Source organism: Abramis brama (genome assembly GCF_963993115.1).
Source record: "Abramis brama genome assembly, chromosome: 21".
Taxonomy (NCBI): Eukaryota; Metazoa; Chordata; class Actinopteri; order Cypriniformes; family Leuciscidae; genus Abramis; species Abramis brama.
This window is the reverse complement of record NC_139983.1, coordinates 30,783,709-30,805,289: the sequence shown is the minus strand read 5'-3', so window position 1 is coordinate 30,805,289 and position 21,581 is coordinate 30,783,709. Positions and strand designations below refer to the sequence as shown.

General features: G+C 38.5%; 1 protein-coding gene across 11 annotated transcripts in view; it reads left to right on the top strand.

Moving 5' to 3' along the window:
• Positions 1-330: 330 nt before the first annotated feature.
• The window catches only part of smoc1 (SPARC related modular calcium binding 1), a 54,823-nt gene continuing 33,572 nt past the window's right edge, over positions 331-21,581 (top strand). For 6 of the 11 annotated variants that reach the window (XM_084097071.1, XM_084097070.1, XM_084097067.1 and 3 more), the window contains exons 1-5: positions 364-725; positions 12,291-12,459; positions 16,344-16,424; positions 19,974-20,086; positions 20,518-20,617. In XM_084097071.1, coding sequence (XP_083953197.1) covers positions 621-725; positions 12,291-12,459; positions 16,344-16,424; positions 19,974-20,086; positions 20,518-20,617 — 568 coding nt within the window. In that variant the 5' untranslated portion in view covers positions 364-620. Of the gene's footprint in view, positions 726-12,290; positions 12,460-16,343; positions 16,425-19,973; positions 20,087-20,517; positions 20,618-21,581 lie in introns of all 11 variants that reach the window. The other 5 variants (XM_084097064.1, XM_084097063.1, XM_084097068.1 and 2 more) reach the window with 2 other exon arrangements.

Below are 21,581 nucleotides of genomic sequence, written 5' to 3'. Positions count from 1 at the left end.
TAATAATCATAAGAAGAAGAAGATTAAACATTTCTGACAAGCTGCGTCAATCTCCCTTATATAAAAACTAATAATATAAATTATTAAATATTACATATAAAAATGATGAAATATTACGCTTTATCTTTTACGCTAATCAAACAACCGTAAAAAAGAAATAAGTTGCGTATAGGACAGTTGTGTCAAAGAAAGTCGTAGAGTGCGTCATTACTCTTGCTGCAACCAAGTGGACTGATGATTAATCCGCGGACTTTTGCACCCCCCACCCAGTCGAACTGCGCTGTCATTGGACGATCCCGCTGTCAATCACGCCAACCAATCCCACCTCCTGAGGTTTTAAACGCGTCCCAAAGTGTAAGACAAACTGTTCAACCTGTAGCTCTGGAAAGGACAGTACATCCCACGCAGTGGAAATAGTGTATCACTACGACTATCTTCATCTTGTCTGCGTTCTCTCTGGCACTATGAAAACGCACACATGTGAAGGAGAAACCCGCTGAGGACGAATTTATCTGGGAACAAACTTTTGGAATTTCCTGCAACTTTGGGACCTTCGCCAATTCTTAAGTTAATCTTGTCCGTAGGCTGTCAGTTGTCTAAATACTTCAACGTCAGACAGAATGTATTTCCACAATCGGGTCCTTTTTGTGTTTTTGTATTGCCACGCGCTACTGATGATGATGTGCCTGCCACCAGCCTCAGCGCAGAAGTCCAGTGGTCCTCGGGTAAGTCCGTGCGTAACGCCGCACATTTACGCATTTGTCATTCTGATAACTTAAGTGCGTCATTCAAAGTTGTCAATGTGACGCATAAAGTGTTTATACTGTATCGATGTCAATGCATTATGCTAAAATAATGATGCAATTCAATATTCTGATACAGTGTTTCTATGTATGAACATTTCTACAATGCCATTAAATCAAAGTGCCCCAAATATATTCCTCTGCATCCTACTCAGAATATGAGTTTGACCATTCATCTTACTTGTTAGTGATATACATAACTATGTAATAGAATGCACAATCAACCACTGAAAAATTCACAGCATCTTTTTGCTGCCTTAAACAGTGACACTGAGTTAAAAACATTGGATTGCATCCTGGATACCAGGGCAACTCATTCTCTGTCCTTATTTTTAGTCCTTTTTTAGTCCTATATTTGTTATTGGAAGGATTAAACATTCTAGAATGCGTAATAACCCAACATCAGAGCTGAATATTTGGTGATTCAGCTGAATAGTTGGGTTTTGCTTGCTGAGGCACATTGTCAGTGAGACTTGAGTACACCCATTGACCTTTTGTCATAAAGGTCTTTTGCTTCCTGTGCACCCCTCTGTGCCCATAGAAAAGAGGACCGTTGCCTTTCCAATGCAGCATTTCATACGATTTCAACAAAGACAACTGTGTGGAGTATTTCTTTCTGTGGCTGAATCAGTTTGCTGACAAAATATTGAATAGTTGAGCTATATGATGTCTCGCAAAAAAATGCAAATTCATCTGTCAGGATTTCTATAAGTCAGTAAGTTTGTGTCAAGGTGATGATCTATTGACCCCTAACAACCTTTTTGTTTTAATAGTAGTAAAGTAAAAAAAAAAAAGAGACAATTATAGGATCTTACATGCGTGATTAATAACACTATCCGGTCGAGGCATGAAAACTTGCCCCAGAAATCGAATTGCCGCAGCATTCTTTTATGTCCTCAAGTATTTGAGCAATTCAGACAGAAGAATGGTTTGTCAAGATTGCCGCAGAGCTGTTGTGGTAAATGTCCATTCAGTTGTGCACTGAGACCATTGAGATTGACCATTGAGAATGAAAGTGAGAACAAATCAGAAAGAAAGCAGAAGAGAGAAATTTGTGGATGCTGCTGAGGTATTGTAATACTTGTGGTTGGAGGAGGTGGTCGGTATAAAAATCTGATGCGCACGAACGCGCGCGCACACACACACACACACACACACACACACACACACGCACACACACACACACACACACACCCTGAGTTTACATGTTTCATGGGGACATTCCATAGACGTAATGATTTTTATACTATCATTCTATATGATTTATACACTTGTTTCCTCTTGGGGTCCAAAAAATGTCCCCTCAAGGTCAAAATTTACTTGTGGGGACATTTGGTCCCCATAACGTAGGGAATTCCAGGAACACACACACACACACCTAAAAACACACCACATCTCCAAAAGTGAACAGAGTAAAGATTCATTTCTTTAAAAAAAAAAAAAAAGCTTTGCTGAGAAGATTCTAATAGTATAAAAACATCACATTTTTTGTCTTCAGGAAATATTTTCCAAACCAGTTAATCTGCATGGAACACACTGGACCTCATTGAGATATAAATAGGTTTTAAAAGTGGATCAAAATAAATTCCTTGGGATCATCAGCTGTATCTAACTCACATCACAGACATTTATAGCCCTGCATAATTTAATTCTTAATTATGGACGAGAAACCGTTATGCATGATTACTTGAAAGACATGAAGTTCTGTATGATTAAATTGTGGTGCTCGTTCTTGAGGGCTGTTTGCAAGAATTGAGAAGCATTAATCTTTTTCATTAATGACTTCTTTCCTTTTAATGATTTTGCCATTTTTCTATACTTATGCAGCCACTTTCTCATTTTTCTTGCCATTAACACCAACAGACTTTTATCTCTTGTGATATAATATCTGCTTACTTATTTTATTTTTGGCAAGAACTCTACAGACTGAAATGTACTGTAATAGTAGCCATACATATATGTGTGTGAGTGTGTGTGTGTGTGATTTGTTTTGCTCAACAGCAGAAAACAGTGCAGAAATATCTCCACGGTGCTAAAACATCCTTCATCATCCTCATCTAATCATTACAGGAGGCCAGAAAGGTTGCGTTAAAAAAGCTATTAAAAAAATCTGGAGTTAAACGCTTCAAAAGTTATACTCCCTTCAGTGCCTCATTTGTAAAAGCTTATCTCTGAATGCTGTCAGCTCCAAGAACCCAAAGTTTCATGAGGGCTTATGGCTGCTCAACTGGGCTGGAAGACGTATTTGGGCCAATAACAGGATCAAGCTCTTTCCTGAAAGCCAATTGGGTGATTGGGTTTATATATAAAAAAAGAAAAAAGAAAGAAAGAAAGGAAGTGTCCCTTGACAGTAGAGGGATTTTAGGTTTCCTTTTCCACATTTAACATGAATTTAGCACACTTTTCCAGTCACAGTTATTCAGAGCTCTTTGACCGAGCCAATTCTGACATGCCGCAGACTTAGAAGATAATATTTTCTGAGGATTTAATTCTGTCAACATGCAGTGATGCGTCTGAGCACAGTGAATATACCGACTTTTCAGTAGGCATTGGTCCATTTTAAGATCTTTGGGTTCAAGTATAATTTCTTTCTACTAGCATCACCAAATGGAATTCCATAAATAATTATATGAAATAATCCAAGTTTCCCCAACTCTCCCCTCATCTGCCATTGGCTGGATAAACAGATAGTCCTGCCCCTAATCACACATGATTGGTTGTGCCAACATTGCTGTGTTTTCATAGTGCCACAATGAATCAGCCATATAGAGTTGTCATGCATATAAGGCTGGATCAAGTTTTTTAGCATCAAACAAATTACGCATATAATCTGTTCCTGTGCAAAGGTTTCACTGTTATTTACTTGTTAACAGTCTGACAAACATGATCCTCGTGGTAGCTTGACATTTAAAAAGACAACTCAGAAAAACAGAAATAAAACTTTACAGCTTGAGTACCTCGATAGGAAACACATTGTCAATGTAGTTTAATGGTGAATTAAAACACATTATTAGCATTACAAACGGTGATGAATTTGACTTTGGCATTGGGTTGACACGAACAGGGTAGTTTTATTCTTATTCTTGTTACAAAACACAATGTGGAAGGCCAAATAACCTTTAAAATTAATTAAAAGCTAAATGATACAGATACAAATTATGATGCTGAATTTTCAAGCTGAACACATAACATATTACTACATACTAATTGGTGTGATGCATTTTTCTTACAGTACACACAGCCTAAACCCGCATTGCACTGCATGTTACAACAGTAACAACAGCTTTCAACAGAACGCTCACGAATCGTACGAGACCTCTTTAGAGCACTTTAAAATTCCCTTCCCTTTGAAGTATGGACTTAATAGAGTGTGAACTTTTTCCAACATGACAAAAACATAGTCTAATCTGTTTTCATTCAGTAGTTCAATTAAAAGATACAACATAAGCATTCCCACACATTTTTCTGAAATAGCTATCCAAACAAACAAATCATCATCATGGCATTCTGGTTAAGCTGCCCTGTAAAAACCAAACATAACATAACGGTGATTGAAAAATGGACACATGGAGGAACGCGGTGTATACAACATACCTGCTCGAGTACATCACTGAAACCTTGTAAAGTCATGTAAAGAACAAACACAGCGAGGCGAGTGCGAGTTTCATGCCAAGACAACATTCTCCCAACGCCGCAGATGAGCGCCAAGCCCCCCCCCCAACCCTCCTCAACCCTCCCCTTCTCTCCACTGTTTTATTGAAGCGGCCCACATCACACCCAGTGACCCAATGATGCAGGTGTTAGTGTCGTGTGTGTTTGTGGGAGAGAGAGAGAGAGAGAGAGAGAGAGAGAGAGAGAGAGAGAGGAGAGAGAGAGAGAGGAGAGAGAGAGAGAGCGAGAGAGAGCGAGAAAGAGGAGAGAGAGAGAGTGAGAGAGAGAGAGAGAGAGAGCGAGAGAGAGTTTATGTTGGGGGTTGTGAATATGTAAGGTTCTTATCTGAATGTATTTCGAAAGAGTGTCTGTTATGTGTGTGTTGCACGAGTATTAACCAGGCATCTAATAGTCTAGAAAAGAAGTCAGTCATCAGGTCATTGTTTACCTTATATAACTCATGATACACTGTATAGCATCAGCGGGCTTCGCTGTTCAACACTCTGTTGACAGTCTATGAATGTCCGCGCAGCTGAGATGATGCGGAAGAAAAGCTTGCAGATTTCAGTTCAAACTACTTGTAATGTCATAAAAATTGTGCCAGAATTTCTAGTGTAAAATCACGGACCTGACTCTCAATGTCTTCCATTCCAGATAGGGGATCTCCAAGCTTAGTGATTCAGGTAGTCAGGAATAGTAGTTTAGCCTTCAGTATCCTCCTTTTTTTATTCTAAACTCTTGTAATATATTTTATATCAATTCTTATTCTCAACTCTTATTCTTATGCATGCTATTTTTAATTCCTATGCATCTGTTGTAATTATTTTGATTTATTTTAATTCCTTCTATGTAAAGCACTTTGAATTACCATTGTATGAAATGTGCTATATAAATAAACTTGCTTTGCCTTGCCTTGCCTATAATTTGGCAGAGGCTATGTGCACTAAGCGTGTGTTCACACTTGGCATGTTTGGTTTGATTAAAACGAACCCTGATGCGATTGCTCTGTTAGTGCGGTTCATTTGAATAAGTGTGAACGCTGCCATCTGAACCCTGGTGCACCAAACAAGCGGACTGAGACCGTCATTTTGACAAAAAATATAAAATCAAGTCAAATGTATTTGTCTAACGCTTTTCACAATACATATCGTTTTGATGCAGCTTTACAGAAAGTCATACTTTTATGTCTATAATGCCTTTACCATAGAGCAAATTTTAGGGCTATAGGCAATATGACGATATACAGTATAACAATGATGATTTTTTTTTTCTTCTTCTTCTTCAATGAAGATACAACCAGTTGTCGTTAGGGAAAACTAGGCAGTTGTCTGATGTGAGTTTAACATTTTCCAAATTTAATTAGCAGTCATTAAAGCAACAATGTTGAGAAATATAGGATATGGCTGTAATTTAATTTCGGAACATCTCTGATTTCAGGCTGAATTACTATATTGTGAAGTTGTTCCTTACGATGGTTGTTACGATTATTGTATATCAAAGGTATTGGCAAAGATATTGAAGGATGAATTGTGAATGAAAAGTTAAGAAAATGCAAAAATAGATGGGAATGGATGCATGAGAATTTAGCATGCAAAATGAAAGATTCCAAGTGTAGTCCAATGGAATAATTCATGTGGTATTATTTAATAAATTGAGAGGTCAGATGTCAAGACCTCAATGTCTATTTCTTTTTCACAATGTGAGGGCAAAATAAAAAGCAAAAAATCTGGTAGCACTGTATTTTAAGGTGACATATTAACATGTTACAGGCACTTACTATAGTAATAAGTAACAGTAAATTATGCATTGCAAGCAATGCTAGGTAGCAACTAATTATATGTAATCTGAATTATATGTAATCAAAAATAAATAATTATAATTGCATTACTTAAAAAAATACTTAATTTCATGGTTACTTAATATCCACAGAATGGCAATAAATTATTCAGAATTCATTGAATCACGTTAAAATAAAGCATAACCAAAAATCCAAAACACTACAAGAGATCTTTCTACAGAAGTTCTTGTAAACTTCTGTCACATTAAAAATACCAAGCGATACAAAAGAGCCTGAAAAATTATACACAACCAAGTACGTCAAAGTGTTGACTAATGATTATTTCTTGCACAACCTTTGAGTTCAACCCCTAGTGTGTGTGTGTGTGTGCATCATGTTTCCAGACTCAATTACACTAGAGAGACAGCAGAGTTGGACAAGGACTGGAGCAGACAGAGAGAGAGAGAGATAGTGTGAGCAAGACAGAACTAGATAGTCGAGTAAAGAGAGAGGAAATGTGTGTGTGAGGGATAGAGAACAAGTTGGGAGACAGAGTCAGGGGACAAAAGGCTGTTCTCCCTGTGTGGGCCAAAAGCAGCGCTGTGTGCTTGATATACAGTGAGCGACAGCTGGGATTTGGATAAGGAAGGTTTTCTGACAGAGAGAATGTGTTCTGGGTCAGTGCTATGGCATTTTGCTGTGGAGAGATAGCAGTGGCTATCAGCATTTAATGATACGGCTTTCTTTGAGAAAATACCAGAGATTACCAGCCTCCCAGAGGCTTCAATTACAGACCGATAAAAGTAGTGTCTCTTTAAATTCACCGGACAGCCATTAGTCATGACATAGCAGGCTTCATCAACTGAAAAGCATGTCACAAATTCGCCATATTGGCACGCCGAAGCGGTATCTTCTCTTTGTGTGATTGTTGTGTGTGATTGTGGCATTTTGAAGAAATTTGTGAATCCCAAGGATGTAGATGGCGTACAAACCAAAAGTATTATTTTTTTCCCCCAATGAATGATAAAAATGTGAAAACAAAGAGGGATTTATGGCTAATGCTAATTCATACTTTCTATGTGGTTTCAGCAGTGGTCAATCAATCAGTTTCCCATAATGACTTCATTGATGTGTTGTATGGTTAGCTATAGAGTTCAGACCAGACCATACAAGACCCAGAACAAAACCAGAACCCCTAGAACTCACTCCAAGACTAGACACTGGGATTAACCAAGAACCAGATCCATCCTTGTTGGTCCAAGAATCATACTGTCCATTTTAATGAACCCAGACCCAGAGAGTGGAATTCATAGTGAATAATTGATAGTGGCCCTGCATGTTTACACCTGGTATTAAGATGCGTTTTGGTCGATCGAATCACACATAGACGAGGGGGACACATTCCCGTTTACACTTGGTGTTTTAATCCGTCTCCACTTCTGTCCTGATTTCTAGGGGAGTGTCTATGGGTGGGTGAATGTATGTGTTTTTTCAGATCTTTTGATCTTATGGACAAAATAAGCTATTTACATATGAACGTGACCGGAGACGATGGAAAAACACACGGAGAGCAGCAGCTTTCGTTTCTGCTCTGAAAGCCGCAAGACCATCCGAACGCTGTAAGTGTGTGTTAGAAATCAGGAATGATGAGAGAACATTGTGCTTGGTTTGTGAGCTTGACTGACGTGACCTGCCAGAACTAATGCCACATGATTTTTTCTTCAAATACAATTCAATTCACATTTATTTGTATAGAGCAGCTTTACAGAAAATGCATGTCTACATTACAATTTAGAGTGATCTGTTATCAGAGGTGACTGTGTCGATGTGTTAGGCAGATACAATGAACTCTCTGAAGTAATTATTACAAGTTGTGAACATCATGATTACAATATCCAAAAGTCCAGAGTTTTGTGATCTTGGTAAAATACACAGGAACTAAACCATTTAGGGCCTAATAGGTCAGTAGCAATACTTTGTAATCGATGCATAACTTAATAGGTAACCAGTGTAGAAGATAACAAAATTGGTGTTATATGATCATATTTTCTTGACCTGGTAAGAACTATAGCAGCTGCATTTTGGACTAATTGTAGCTAATTGTAATATGATTTCCAAAAGAAAAGTTGCTGTCAAAGGCAATTTGCCTCAATCTTATCTGAATTTAATAGAAGAACATTACTAGTCATCTAACATTTTATATCACAATCCTTCCCTCCTTCCGTTTTTTTTTTTTTTTTTTTGTGGGTGATCAGACAGTCAGTGAGATTCGCCAGAAGAAATAACATGACTGTTCCTTAGCCAAGTTGTATCATTAGAGTGACAAAGTAGGAAGTTGAGGAAGCAGATTTACAGTTAGCCTGGATTTAATTAGTGATCAGAGAAGAGGGATTATGATTGCAGATCTCCTTCGTATGAAATCTGACAGTCGTTACTGAATAATGCAAAGCTGTTTTAGGAGGGGATCTGAAGTTTGCATAACCAGTTTCTAACACTCTGCTTTTCAATTTTCATGTATGCACTAAAAGTGAATAGCTTTGGTTGGTTTTTAAGTCATTTTTTTCTCTATTATTACATAAACATTGGTCATTACATATTTAAGTGTAACCTTATAAGTTGCAAAATATTGTTTGAAATTGAGTTCTAATTTGAAACATAATTCTCCCTTATTTTCTGTACCTTTTTGTGAGATGACAGCTACATTTGGCTAGGCCTGCTAATTTTGTAGCAGCCAATCAGAAGTCGGCTTTTGTTCGTCATTTTTGTTATTATTCTTCCTAAAGGTAATGAGTGCTTCACACATTATAGAGAGTAGCTCTGGCACTCCTTGTGAAAACCACACACACACACACACATAGAGAGAGAGAATGCCTGCCAAGAATAAAAATCCATCTGTGCAATGAGATTTCTCTGGTGTCTCCAGCTCGTCCAGAAATCTCCACTTTATTGTGAGGAGTCCAGGCAAAAGTTAAGAGTATCCTTGTTCTCAAAATAGAGTTCTAAGAAGAAACATTAGTCATAAACCCCAAACTGAAAAACAAGAAAATTGTTGGAGATCACTTGTAATTAGAAAAATGTGCTTGACAAATTGTTCAATCAACAAGAGGATTGTTTTTAACGATTTACATATGATTTTAGTAGCGTCAGAGTAGGATTTATGGATTGCTGACTACTGAACCGATATTTCACTCAATAGGAAATATGTGTACTGATTGAGAAACCTTTGCAATGCAATAATGAATTACATACAGTGGCCCCAAAAGGTATTTAGGCACCTGCGCCACAACTAAATACAGCTATAAATTTATGAATATCATTGCATTAGTTGCAAAAACAAGGAATTTACTAAAGAGATATAATCAATATATGTATGTTAGGTTATAAATGGTAAAACAGACAAAACTGTTTAGGTATTTGGTTGTCGGGTATTAGTGGAACATGTTTGGTCACATGTTTGGTTTGGTTTGGTTACAGGTTTTAGTATCAGTTGTTTGTTGATGCCATTCGGTTTGAAATTTTGTTATCTAATGCAATGCATTAGAAATGTGTGACTTAAATGGTTAGTTCACCCAAAAATGAAAATTATGTCATCATTTGTGTCATAAATGACATCCTAATGTCATTTTAAAACCCGTAAAGCCATCTTTTTGAGAGCTTTCTGTCCCTCCATTGACAGCTTCTGTGCTCCTGTGAGTTCTGTGCTTAACTAAACTCCTGCCCACACAAACTGACCGAATGTGTGTGATTCAGTTCACTTCCAGTTATACACTTAAACAGTCTGTTATAGTTAGGCTCATATTTTACAAATAAACACATTTTCACAGACTTAGTCATATATCAGCATGCTTTCAATACAAGGTGATGCATAAATGTGTCCTCTGTTCCATGTCAGTTGTGTATGTTGTTAACTTGTGTTGTGTGAGACACTAATATGTGTGAGATAACGCTTTTGGACACTAAATTGCATGTTAATTGCAATAAAATGAAAAATGTCATGTCTTTAAATATATTTGTAATTACACATTTGTAATGAAGTTGAACTTACCTTATCTTACATGTAATATCTTTAAATGTAATATTTCACACTACAGTTAAAATTATGATCATGTACTTTACATGAGCTTTAGTATGTTAGTCAGAACATCAAAAGTGTACTTCTTTAAAGCACAACAAAAATATTAAATATCAATTAAATATTAATATTAATGTTAAACTATAACTTTTTAACAAGTTCTATCAACTACCTTTTTAGTGGTTTTCATGTCGTTTTTAGAGTTCAAATGACTGGGAATTCTGTAAAATATCTTATTTTTTGGTTTCACAGACAAAAGAAAATCATACCGGTTTGTAACAACATGAGTGTGAGAAATGATGACAGTATCTTAGACTATAAAGAAGTGCACTGTAGGTCGTACAACTGGGTATTATGTTACGCCTTGTCATAATGTAACCATACACAACACATCACTGAAATATGCATGTGGTCAAGATGAATATGGTAATCAGTTTTCTGAGGGAGACTACAACTGTTTGGCTTTGCCTGTTGCTTTCTTTTTCTTAGTTTCCTTCACAGAAAATGGACAAATAGACAAAATCACCATCTGGACGTGTATTGAGTTGTAAATCTCCTTTAAAGCAGCTTGCTTTGGATGCAGCATTTATAGTGCTACTTAGTCTGGGCAGCTTTCTCTAGGAATATTTTGGCCTGTCTTAAAAAACACTAAAGATTTGCTTAGGCATTTATTTTTAATGTGGCTATTCTGGATTATTTACCCAAGTGAGAATTAAAAAATATACAGTGTGATATGGACATACATGTATTAATATATAAGCATAATTTAGTACAGTGCATGGAAAAGGAGCCAGATTTAATAATGGCATACTCTCATCTGAAAAATAAATAGACGGATTCACTCCATGTCTATATTAGTGACATAATTTGGCTCTATTTGCTTAATTGCTCAACTCAAGAGATTCAGTCCTGAGCAACTTTTTGTTGTTTGCGGTGTACTGTATGTATGTGTGTATGTGTGTGTGATCAGAAACGGTCAGCTCTGTTTAGTCAGATGGGTCTGGTTAAAATGGAAAATGTGCCCTGTGTTTCTGGCAAAAGCTACCCTTTTTCCAGTAGAAGTTCTCCAGTTTGTGTACCTGATGTGCTGTGAGACCACTGTCACTGCATGATGGTCCAGCAGCTACAGCACAATCTATAGCAAATTTGTCTTGTACTACTGTAGGGAGGCCAGCATATATCTACACTGAGTTAAGCTGGCTTTTCTTTCTCTCTACCTCTAAACTGTTCAGACTCTTCTGGCCCTCTCAATGATTGGGGGAATATGAAATTGTGGAAATTCATGAATGATATATATATTTGAGGTGGCCTGTTACATGATAAATGCAGCTAAGGGAAAATAAGTTAGGACACTGGTTTAGAGGGAATAAGACGTTTTTTCCAATGTGAGTGAGAAGAATCAACATTTATTTTAATAAAGTCAGTATGACATCAGAAATTAACCTGTTTACTTCATAACGCACATTCCTGGTCTTATTGTTCATGATTCACGAGTGTCCATTATTCCAGGGATATAAAAAATGCCTCCATTCTGGTATGGAATACTATTTTAGAATTTTCACCTAATCAATCAGTTACTAAGAATAGAATTAAGTCCGTCCCACTTGTGAATACATCACATTTTGGATGTAGAGTAGAACTTGAATAGAGTGTCATGTTGACTTAAAGCAAAAAATCAGTCTATGGAGGCAACAAAGGGCATGTGAGAAAACTGAATTAGATAGATCTTTATCTTTATCTAGAAATCTTTATAAGGCTATGTGATATTTCAGCTGAGCTATTTTAAGAATTGTGATTCATGGCAATTGCACCAAATGATCCTTCAACTAAAACCTGTTAAACTCATTGAACTGTTTTAAAGCTCAGCAGCTCTGTTTAATTTATTGCACAATCATTAAAGTCTAGTCAGGGTATTCTGTCAAGTTCTCCATGGCTTATTATATTGTCATGCCCTCACTGCTCTTTATATATGTACATGTGTGTGCAGTGGCTTATAGGGGAAAGAGAGAGCCCATGTTCCCCTGCGTGCTCCAGGGGTCACGGCAAGCCTGTGTGTGGATCAGACGGACGCAGTTATGATACCAACTGTGACCTGGAGAGGGCAAAATGCAAGGACCGCACTCTCACCCTCGCCCACAGGGGCCGATGCAAAGGAGGTCAGTGGACATCAGAAACTTTTGTGTGATCATTTCTGAAAACCATTGAGGCATCTTGAATTGCATGTGAGGATTGTATCGTGTCGGTTTCACTTTATTTTGATGGTCCCTTTAACACATTCTGTTGACTATAAGTAATGTTGCACCTACATGTCTAGTAACTGTCGTTAGAGCGTTAGTAAAGTATTAGTAGACTGGTAGGGTTAGGGTTAGAATAAGTAAGACATGTACTTGCAAAGTTACTTATAGTCATTAGAATGTTTTTGGAATGTTTATCATCACAATAAAGAGTTAGCAGATATTAAGCAGACTGTCTACTAATACTATAATGAGAGTTAGGTGGCATGTAGTTGAAAAGTTACTTATAGTCAACAGAATATTCAAAAGGGACCATCAAAATAAAGTGTTACCAAAACGTCTGTTAACATAGTTATGGTGTACATCACTGCACAGCATCCGAATATTTAAACATCTTTAAAGCAAGACAAATTGACTTTAAAATTGCATAAAATGTTTTCTGACTTGTTTTCAGAATAGATCTGTTGCGTGTATATTGTGTTTTCCCCTGTGACCTAGTTTTCCAATGTTGTCTGATTAGTCATTTAGTTCACCTGTCGTCTCATTAGTCATCTCGTTAGTCCCTGTGTATTTATACCTTGTGTTCTCCCTAAGTCTTTGTCCGTTCTCGTCTATGTTTTATGTGGTTATGTTCTCCTGTGTTTGGATTTGATAATTAAATACTATTAACTTGGACTACTCCTGTCATGCACTTCATTCAACACACACGTTCCCTGACAGAAGAACGGACCAATACAGGTTAATTTTTGCGGTGGAGCAGGGAGAACTGCTGGAAGAACACATTCGGGACTTTATCCAGCTAGTGTGTAAGACACACTACCTGGACTACTTGCTCTGTGTATTTTATCACACCAGCCTGAGCGAGCTGTCCAAGGCATGCATTTCAGCGGATGGTCCAAGGGAAAACTTCGTCGCATCCGTGGAGTGGGTGCTGGTGAACAACAACTCCCCGTTCACCTTCGGCCCGGCTGAGGACGACACCAGCCCCACTCCACATCCAGAGACCAGCCGTTCGTCACCGACGACCGGCACGATGGAGATACGAGAGCCCACTGCAGACATTGGACTTCAGCCTGCTGCGACTGACTAGACCGAACCTGAAGAGAGGACGGAAGGAGTAATCACCCTGGAGCCTGAACCACAAGGTGTGTCTGACCAGGTGCGTGAGCCCACTACATCATGTGCTGCTGAGGGAGTGTTAATGGAGTTCGAGAGCTAGGAGGAAAGCTCCGCCCACAATCTCAGTGCGGTGGATGGGATCGCTATGGTTTCTGGAACATTTTTTGCACCATTGGATATGTAAGAGGTAATTTCCCTGTTCCTGCTTTCCCCGCTGGTTACGTCCAGCCCTGAACTTCCCGTTTCCCTGCTGGTTCTGTCCGGTTCTGTCCAGCCCTGTATCTTCTGTGATCCCTCCCAGCCTCCCTCTCCCGCTTCCTCTAACTGCCTGTTCCTCAGCCTAGTTTTCCCATGTTGTCTGATTAGTCATTTAGTTAACCTGTTGTCTCATTAGTTATCTGGTTAGTCTCTGTGTATTTATACCTTGTGTTCTCCCTCATTCTCTGTCTGTTCTCGTCTGTTCTCGTCCACCTCCTCTGGTACCCTTCAGCCCCTCTTCATCTCCTGCTCGGAAGTGTGTGGATCCGCTTTGGTTCTTCAGGCCACTAGCTCCGCCTAAAACAGAGGATCCCTTGGCTCTGTCTCCAGCCGCTGAACCCAACACTCCACAGCAGCCTGTCGATGCATTGTCTCGGCCCTGGCTCCTCCCTCCCTTGGCTCCACCACAAACCTTCTGCCTTACGACTGCACCGGGCTCCCTCGTCCCACAGACTCTGCCTTGTTCAGACGTCGTCCTGCCTGCACCTTTGATTCCGTCTGGCTCCACCTTTCCACCAACTACGCTTTCATCCTCAGTTCCACCGGCTCCACCTCAGTCTTCAGGTTTCTGTGTTCCACCTCGGATGCTTGTCGCTCCAGCTCCACCTCTGTCTCCAGTTCCAGCAGTGTCTTGTGGGCTCTTCGGCATGTCAGCTTCACCTGGGTCTCTGTCTCCATTGGTGTCTCCATCGGCTGTTCCCAGGGTGGTTCCTGTCAAGTCTCCACCATGGCTCCTCCTGCCTTCGACTCCACCCTGGGGTCTCATCATGGTTGGTCTCGGGACCAACATCTGGCTCCTCCTGCTCTGGGCTCCCTCTTGGCTCCTCCCACCCTCCACTCCCCCTTGGACTTTTTTGTTGGACTCTGTTTTGTTTCACTCCCTTCCTTTGCCCTCCTCCAAAGCATCCGCCCTCCCTCCTCAGTTGGACTGTTCTGTATGATGCGAGGACGTGCCTTTTCAGGAGGGGGCGTACTGTTACGTGTATATTGTGTTTTCCCCTGTGACCTAGTTTTCTCATGCTGTTTGATTAGTCATTTAGTTCACCTGTCGTCCCATTAGATGTCTCGTATCCGTTCTCGTCTATGTTTTACGTGGTTGGTCAAATCCAAACATAGGAGATGTTTGGATTTGATCATTAAAAACTATTCCTGTCGTGCACTTCATTTAACACACACATTCCCTGACAATATCAGCTTAAATCTTACAAACTTTAGTGAGGTTTAAAAGCAGAAAAAATAGAGCAAATGGGGTAAGGAAAGCAAACTTAGCTATATTATCTGAAAACAAGCTTTATTGTCATATGCATTTTGAAAAATTAAGCAGTGGTGCTCATGCGTAATGCAGGATTTAATATTCTATACCACTAGATTACTGAACCCTAATAAGTATAACATGTCCACTCACGGCTAATCAAGGTTATGAACTCAAGTGCAATTTAATAATGATAAACATGAAAACTTAGACCAAAAACCTCACCAAATGCAGAGTTATATATAAAGACGAATCTAGACAAGAGGGCTATAGACCTTATTCAGGGTAGACACCATATTAAATTTTATTTGGATGAAAACGAGGCTGTGAGTGATGGACTTTTACAGTCTTTACAATGGCATGTGCTGTATAAAGTTCCTCAATCACATGTCATTTTCACAACTAACAACATTCACATCTGTTTTATGATGTTTTTGTCTACTGAAAGTTTTTGGAAAGATACTTTATCAGCTGAACAATATGTTGTTTAACAACAGTACAATCAATTGAACACGCTGTAATTTTATCCCTCATAGCCTTTTTTTTCCATTCCTGTCAAAAATGTAATATGGCGCTACCCTGATTAAGGTCTCACAAGAAAGCTAATCCTAAAACAAGAAAAACCTGCGCTTCGTCCGAAGTTGCACACTGACTAAGTAGGTACCTGTACCACATGATTAAATGATTTCTTCAAAAAAATCTCTATAGTATGAATGTGTTTAGTACTATGAATTTGAACTGGACGTATACATCTGCCATATTGGCATTGTCATGTGACCCAAGGCATCAATTGTGATGCTTATCTGGCATTCATGACTCTTTTCCTGTGGCCTCATGGGATAGTAAAGTGTCCATCAAAAATTGCTGACTCCAGTTTTATGTTTTATACTACTCTTTTGGCATATTATTTGGAGAAGTAGGCATATTCAAACGCAGTGCTGAAAACTAGTAATAAAGGAAACTGGAAAATGACAGACAGGAAACAATGAACAAAGCAACAGGAACTAGGAACAAGAACTTCAAAACAAAAGCACATAGCAAAATAAAAGACCAAATTCAAAAACATGAAGCCTGAACAAAACTAAACATACATGATAGTAAGCTAGACTGTTTCTTGAGTATTTGTGTTAAGTAATTAATATGTAAATGTTTTTTATTGTTAATATTGAAATTTCAGGTAAAAACTGGGTGAGGATTGATCAACCTTTTCCTGCTCCCACAATGGTTTCAGAGGTCAAAGAGCTGACAGCTATGAAAGGTATGAACAATGAGATGAAAACCTATGAACAGTTTCACCGTTTGTATCACTCCGCTTGCAGCATTTCTCACAGCGAGTGTCATGGCGGAAGAGCAAACCCACTATAATTTTACAAACAGTACTGTTGTTGTGTGACAGAATGTAGTTCTATAAGTTTTTAGACTAAATTGTAGTTGTTTAAACTTCACATATGTGGTTTATTAATAAAGATAGCGCCTATCTTAAACTTTTCTTCGATGTTTTCAGAGATGTGAGCTCCAGGCCGTCAGCGGCCGCTCAATGCTCATGTACCCGCCGAGAACAGCCTTACCTCGGCCAGTTCTTCTGTAATTTGCCACTGGCTCTGATGTCTCTATAGTGGTTAAACATGAGATATAATTCGTTTTGGGTATGTCTACTGAGCAATCTTTGGTCTCATTAATCTATTATTTGTTCCAGAGCAAATAGTTTTGTCTGAGAGCAAAGTTTCAGATCTTTATATTTTAATTCATCAGAGCACTGCCTTTGTTCTTTTGAATGAATTGCTTAGCGACTTTTATAATGGCGATTGTTGTTTATGGAATATTATTGTTCAATAAATATTATTTTATAGAAATAATAGTAGTATTTAATAATAGTATGTTGTATTTAGAAATGTTCTGTGTTAGTGTTGGAGATTTTGACTTCAGTGCAGGTTGATTGGTGACAAGAGACTGTCTTTATGGGTAAATCAGTAGCAAAGACCTTTGTGTTGAAAGGGTCTGAAACAAGGCTGTATACATGGACATTAGTTTTACTTAACACCTTGTATGACTCAACTGAATTGACTAGCATTGTCATGTGAAATCCCCATAACATTTGAAAGGATACTAAGACAAAGATATCGCTTTCCTTAGCGTATTATGAATATGAGATTGACCTGAAAAATGAATGCTCTTTTGTTCTCTATGTTCTTTTATCAAGTTTCAGGGCTTGTTTTTTGTTTTTTCATGCTAAACAGGCCAATAAGAGAGTATTAACTACTATTATTCCTTTTAATTATGCGAATGACTAATTAAAACATCTACAAATGTATAAAACTGATCAGAGATCAGGTAAAACCCATAAACACTTGTTAAATGGTTCGCCGCTGGGCAGTGATCTCAGTGAATCCGCATGATTCATGGGTTCACGGGTTACAGAGATCATCGCCCCCCAGTGGTGAACCATTGAATTTTGGAAATTTCGAAACCTGTAAGAAGCCTTATTTACTGAAATCAGGTGACTTTGGCAGTTTGATACACACCCCAAACCACTGGTTCGAAACAAAATATTCGTACAAGTTTCGAAGCTTGCAGTGTTTTTACCTACTTTAAGCTAAATACATTTAAAACTTCTGTGGCAGCTTTGGCCTCACATTCCTCACCATTTTTTTCTAATTGGGTTGCAGTTTTGTCTTAGTTTCAAGTGTTGGCACTAAAAAGGTGGCTGATCTCAAATGAACACATCTGTGTGCGTGTCAGAGAGAATATACAGTCCCTGGAGCATTAGAGCAAACTACCAAGGGAACGCGTATGCCCACTGGTATGCATGTAAGTTTTTGCAGGCCGTGTTCACATAGTGAAAGGCAGATTGACTGTCTTTAAGTCACGGTCAGCCTGCATCATACGTTTCTTAGACTGGACCGTGTTAAACTGTCAGTTAAAGGTGCATGATCGGTGTCATCACTGTTTTTTAGGAAAACACTAATTGGTGTCTATTAACAAACTCTCTTTAGATGTTTCAAATTGTGTAATGCTAAATAGAAACTTTGGTTAAAGTACAGTTATTTACTCAGCGTAAAGTTCATATACCTTGCAAACAAAAAACATCTTTAGCAAACTGAAATAGGAAATTGAAAATAAAAAACAAATGGAAAGGTCGGTTTATTAGGGCCCGAGACGAACAAAGACAGCCGTTTACCAAAAAAATATTGCATATTTTGTCCCATAGAAATGTACATAAATTCACTGAATTGTAAATATATTATATACATAATTAAGGCTTGTTTTGTCCTGATTTTTGTAGACATGGATCAACATTTAATTCTAAACCCCTAAACCAATCCCTACCCATAAATTATCCCTAAAATCAGAGGGTCTATAAGCCGTGACATAAACTGTAAACTTGTCCCTCAAATCTGATTGGTTGATTGGAATGTTATTCCAGGATCTACAAAGATGTTGATCCAGGAACATGTTGCACTTGGTGAAATCATGTTCTGCATGTTGTACTGTAAGAAAAAAACGAAAAAGGTCAGATTAACAACTGATGTTTTGAGGTTTGGTTGTTCTGTATATATCAATATAATTCAGCTCTTGTGTTATCTGGAGCTGACTGCAGCCCACCTGTCTCTTCCAGTCGATCGGTCACAGACTTCACAAATACAACAGGTGTTTCTCATTTTTGCATCATGGATGATTTAAGAGCATCTGCTCACAGGCAGATTTGCAGTTTGTCCTTGTGTGCTTGCTGAACTTTACATCTGTCCAGGTTCATATCTTCACGCAAGTATAGCAAGCATATTAGGGCTGAACTGTGAATATATTGAAAGTTAAAAGTGAAAATTATCTGCTGGTATCACATGGTTTTTAGCCTCCTCATTTCTTGGATGCAGTCCACCACTGAGGTCCAACTTGTAAGTGTTGTTTATTTGACTAGGATGACTAAATACTCTCTGTATTCATACAAAGTGCCTACATGTTGGAACACAACACTCAGCTTTGCCATTTCAAAACCTCATATTTTCCTTGTTTAGATGATGTTTCAAGATTAAGAATCTTCATGATGCATTTCTTACCACAAGTGATGCGATTTCTTTAGATGGTTGTTTAATGAGATGGCTTTTCCAATAATCCTATCTTCAGAAATCCGCCTGTTAATTGTTCTCAGGATTTCCATGGTCATGGAAATATCCAGCTATTTTAAAATTGTGTTTTTTAAGCCAGAAAAACTCATGAACAATTAATATCTTAAAAGGTTATGGAAATGGCATTGATTTTTTTTTTTTTATCATGAATATATATTTTTGTAGTTGCCCAGGACTAAAATAGAATTGCTCTTTGTGATTGAAATTTCCCCCAAAAAAACATTTTTTTAAAGGCTCTTTCCTAATAATCATATCTTCAAAAATGCGCCTGTTAATTGTTTTTAGGATTTCCATGGTCATGGAAACATCAAGCAATTTGAAATGGTGATTTCCAGGCCTGGAAAACCAGAAAATGAGTAATACCTTTGAGTAATACCTTATTTTTAATCCCTATCCAGTAATCATAAACAACTGGAAATGTCATGGGAGTACCCTGGTCAAAAAGTAGGGGGGAAAGTGTGGGAGTGTTTATGTGTCTTATGTGAATTTCCCCCCTTATTACTCAGCCTTATATGTTATTCAATTTGTTAATTTCCTACTGTAGATAATATTTTCCAAAGCAACTTTTTTTTAAAATATAAAATCCCTGCAGAATCAAACCCATTGTGGCACTAGCTTTATGTAAGTTTAGCTGCAATTGTACGTCAAGTGTGTAATTAGGCATATTTGTTTCTGTATTACAGAAGCAGGCCAGACGAAATGTCGGACTGAGAGGATTCAGGCTCTGGAACAAGCCAAGAGACCGCAGGAATCCATTTTTATCCCAGAATGCAATGACGACGGAACATTTGCCCAGGTCCGACAGAGTCCCGGGCCGCTGCACTTAATATGTTGCTTCTGACATCGACGGATCCTAAAGCCTAAACCTATCTAGTGGACAAATTAGCCTTCTAACATCTTCCCCAGCCTTGATGGGATTCCAAAAATTTGCACTTCCCTGTGTTTCTCATCAGCACGGCTGCTTTGGGAATCTGAATGGAAAGTGTACATTAAATCGCATTTATAGACTCGCAGCCTCTACTTCACCTGCGCCTTTGCTTTGTTAAACAGCGATCATCCAGTCCGCCTAAGCTTTTAATGCCTCATCGTTTATGAGAGTCGTTTTTCACTCTGAATAATTGTATTCCCCCAGCGCAAGCGCCGGGACGTTTCGTGCGGGTCGTCCAGGAGATACAAGAGCAGTTACTGGAATTTCCTCTCACCTCTCTCCGTCTGTATCTCCTCCAGGTCCAGTGTCACACCCTCACAGGATACTGCTGGTGCGTGACCACAGATGGCAAGCCAGTCAGCGGTTCCTCTGTCCAGAACAAAACGCCAGTGTGTTCAGGTACTGTATGTATGCAGATTTTATCTCTAGACTGTTTGCTTGGATTATCGCTTTGTGTTTAGGTCGTGCTGAAAAGCAGAACCGCTAAACCATCAGGTGCCTCGGTCAAGAAGCTGCGCCTGTAGTCCATCACTTTCAAAGCCATTAGACTTTGTTTGATTTAAATTGTGCTCTTTGTTTTGATGGAGTCAGCGTGATGTTAAACTCTAGCCACTGCTCTGTTTAGTTTACTTCTACTGTGTTTGTGCATGGAACCGAGAGTTGATGGATAATATCCTGGAGGACTTGCGCCAACTCCGAAAGTTCATCCATTTTTCATTTCTCTACTTTAAGGTTTCTACATGTCTGCTCTTCTCTCTTTCTGTCTCTTTCCAAATTCACACTCCATCAATCTCTGTCTTCATCTATTTCATTCTCTACAATTTTTCCTTCTTCTCCATCATTGCTTTCTCGTTCTCTTTTTCATTGTATAACTGCTTTCAGTGGACAGTTGGAATGAGGGAGCTTTTCTCTTCGTAAATGAATGGGAACACTTTGCTCAAATGGCTCTGATTGTTCTGTTGGAGATAACACCACCGACTCCTGCCAGAACTGGATTACGTTAGGATTGGAGCACCTGGTTCTTGACATTTTATGGTTACATGCTATCTCACGCTTACCTAACCCTGATGTAAAATGTCTACTAGCTTTCTGGATGGTCCCTTCAACCGTTGTCAGTTCAGTTCATCTGTAGCACATTGCAGAGACACCTGTGAAACTTTTTGGAGTTTTAGCTTGTTCAATATAATTCATTATTTTATTGTTATTATTATGATGGGATAGTACAAAAACATACTTTTTACCTAAGTTACTTTACTTAATACTGTTACCATATCTGTACCACTAGAATTGAAAAATGAATTAAATGAATAGGAAGTCCCGCCCTCAAACTTATGGCATTGGTTGAGTCAGTAGGTGTGTTCGA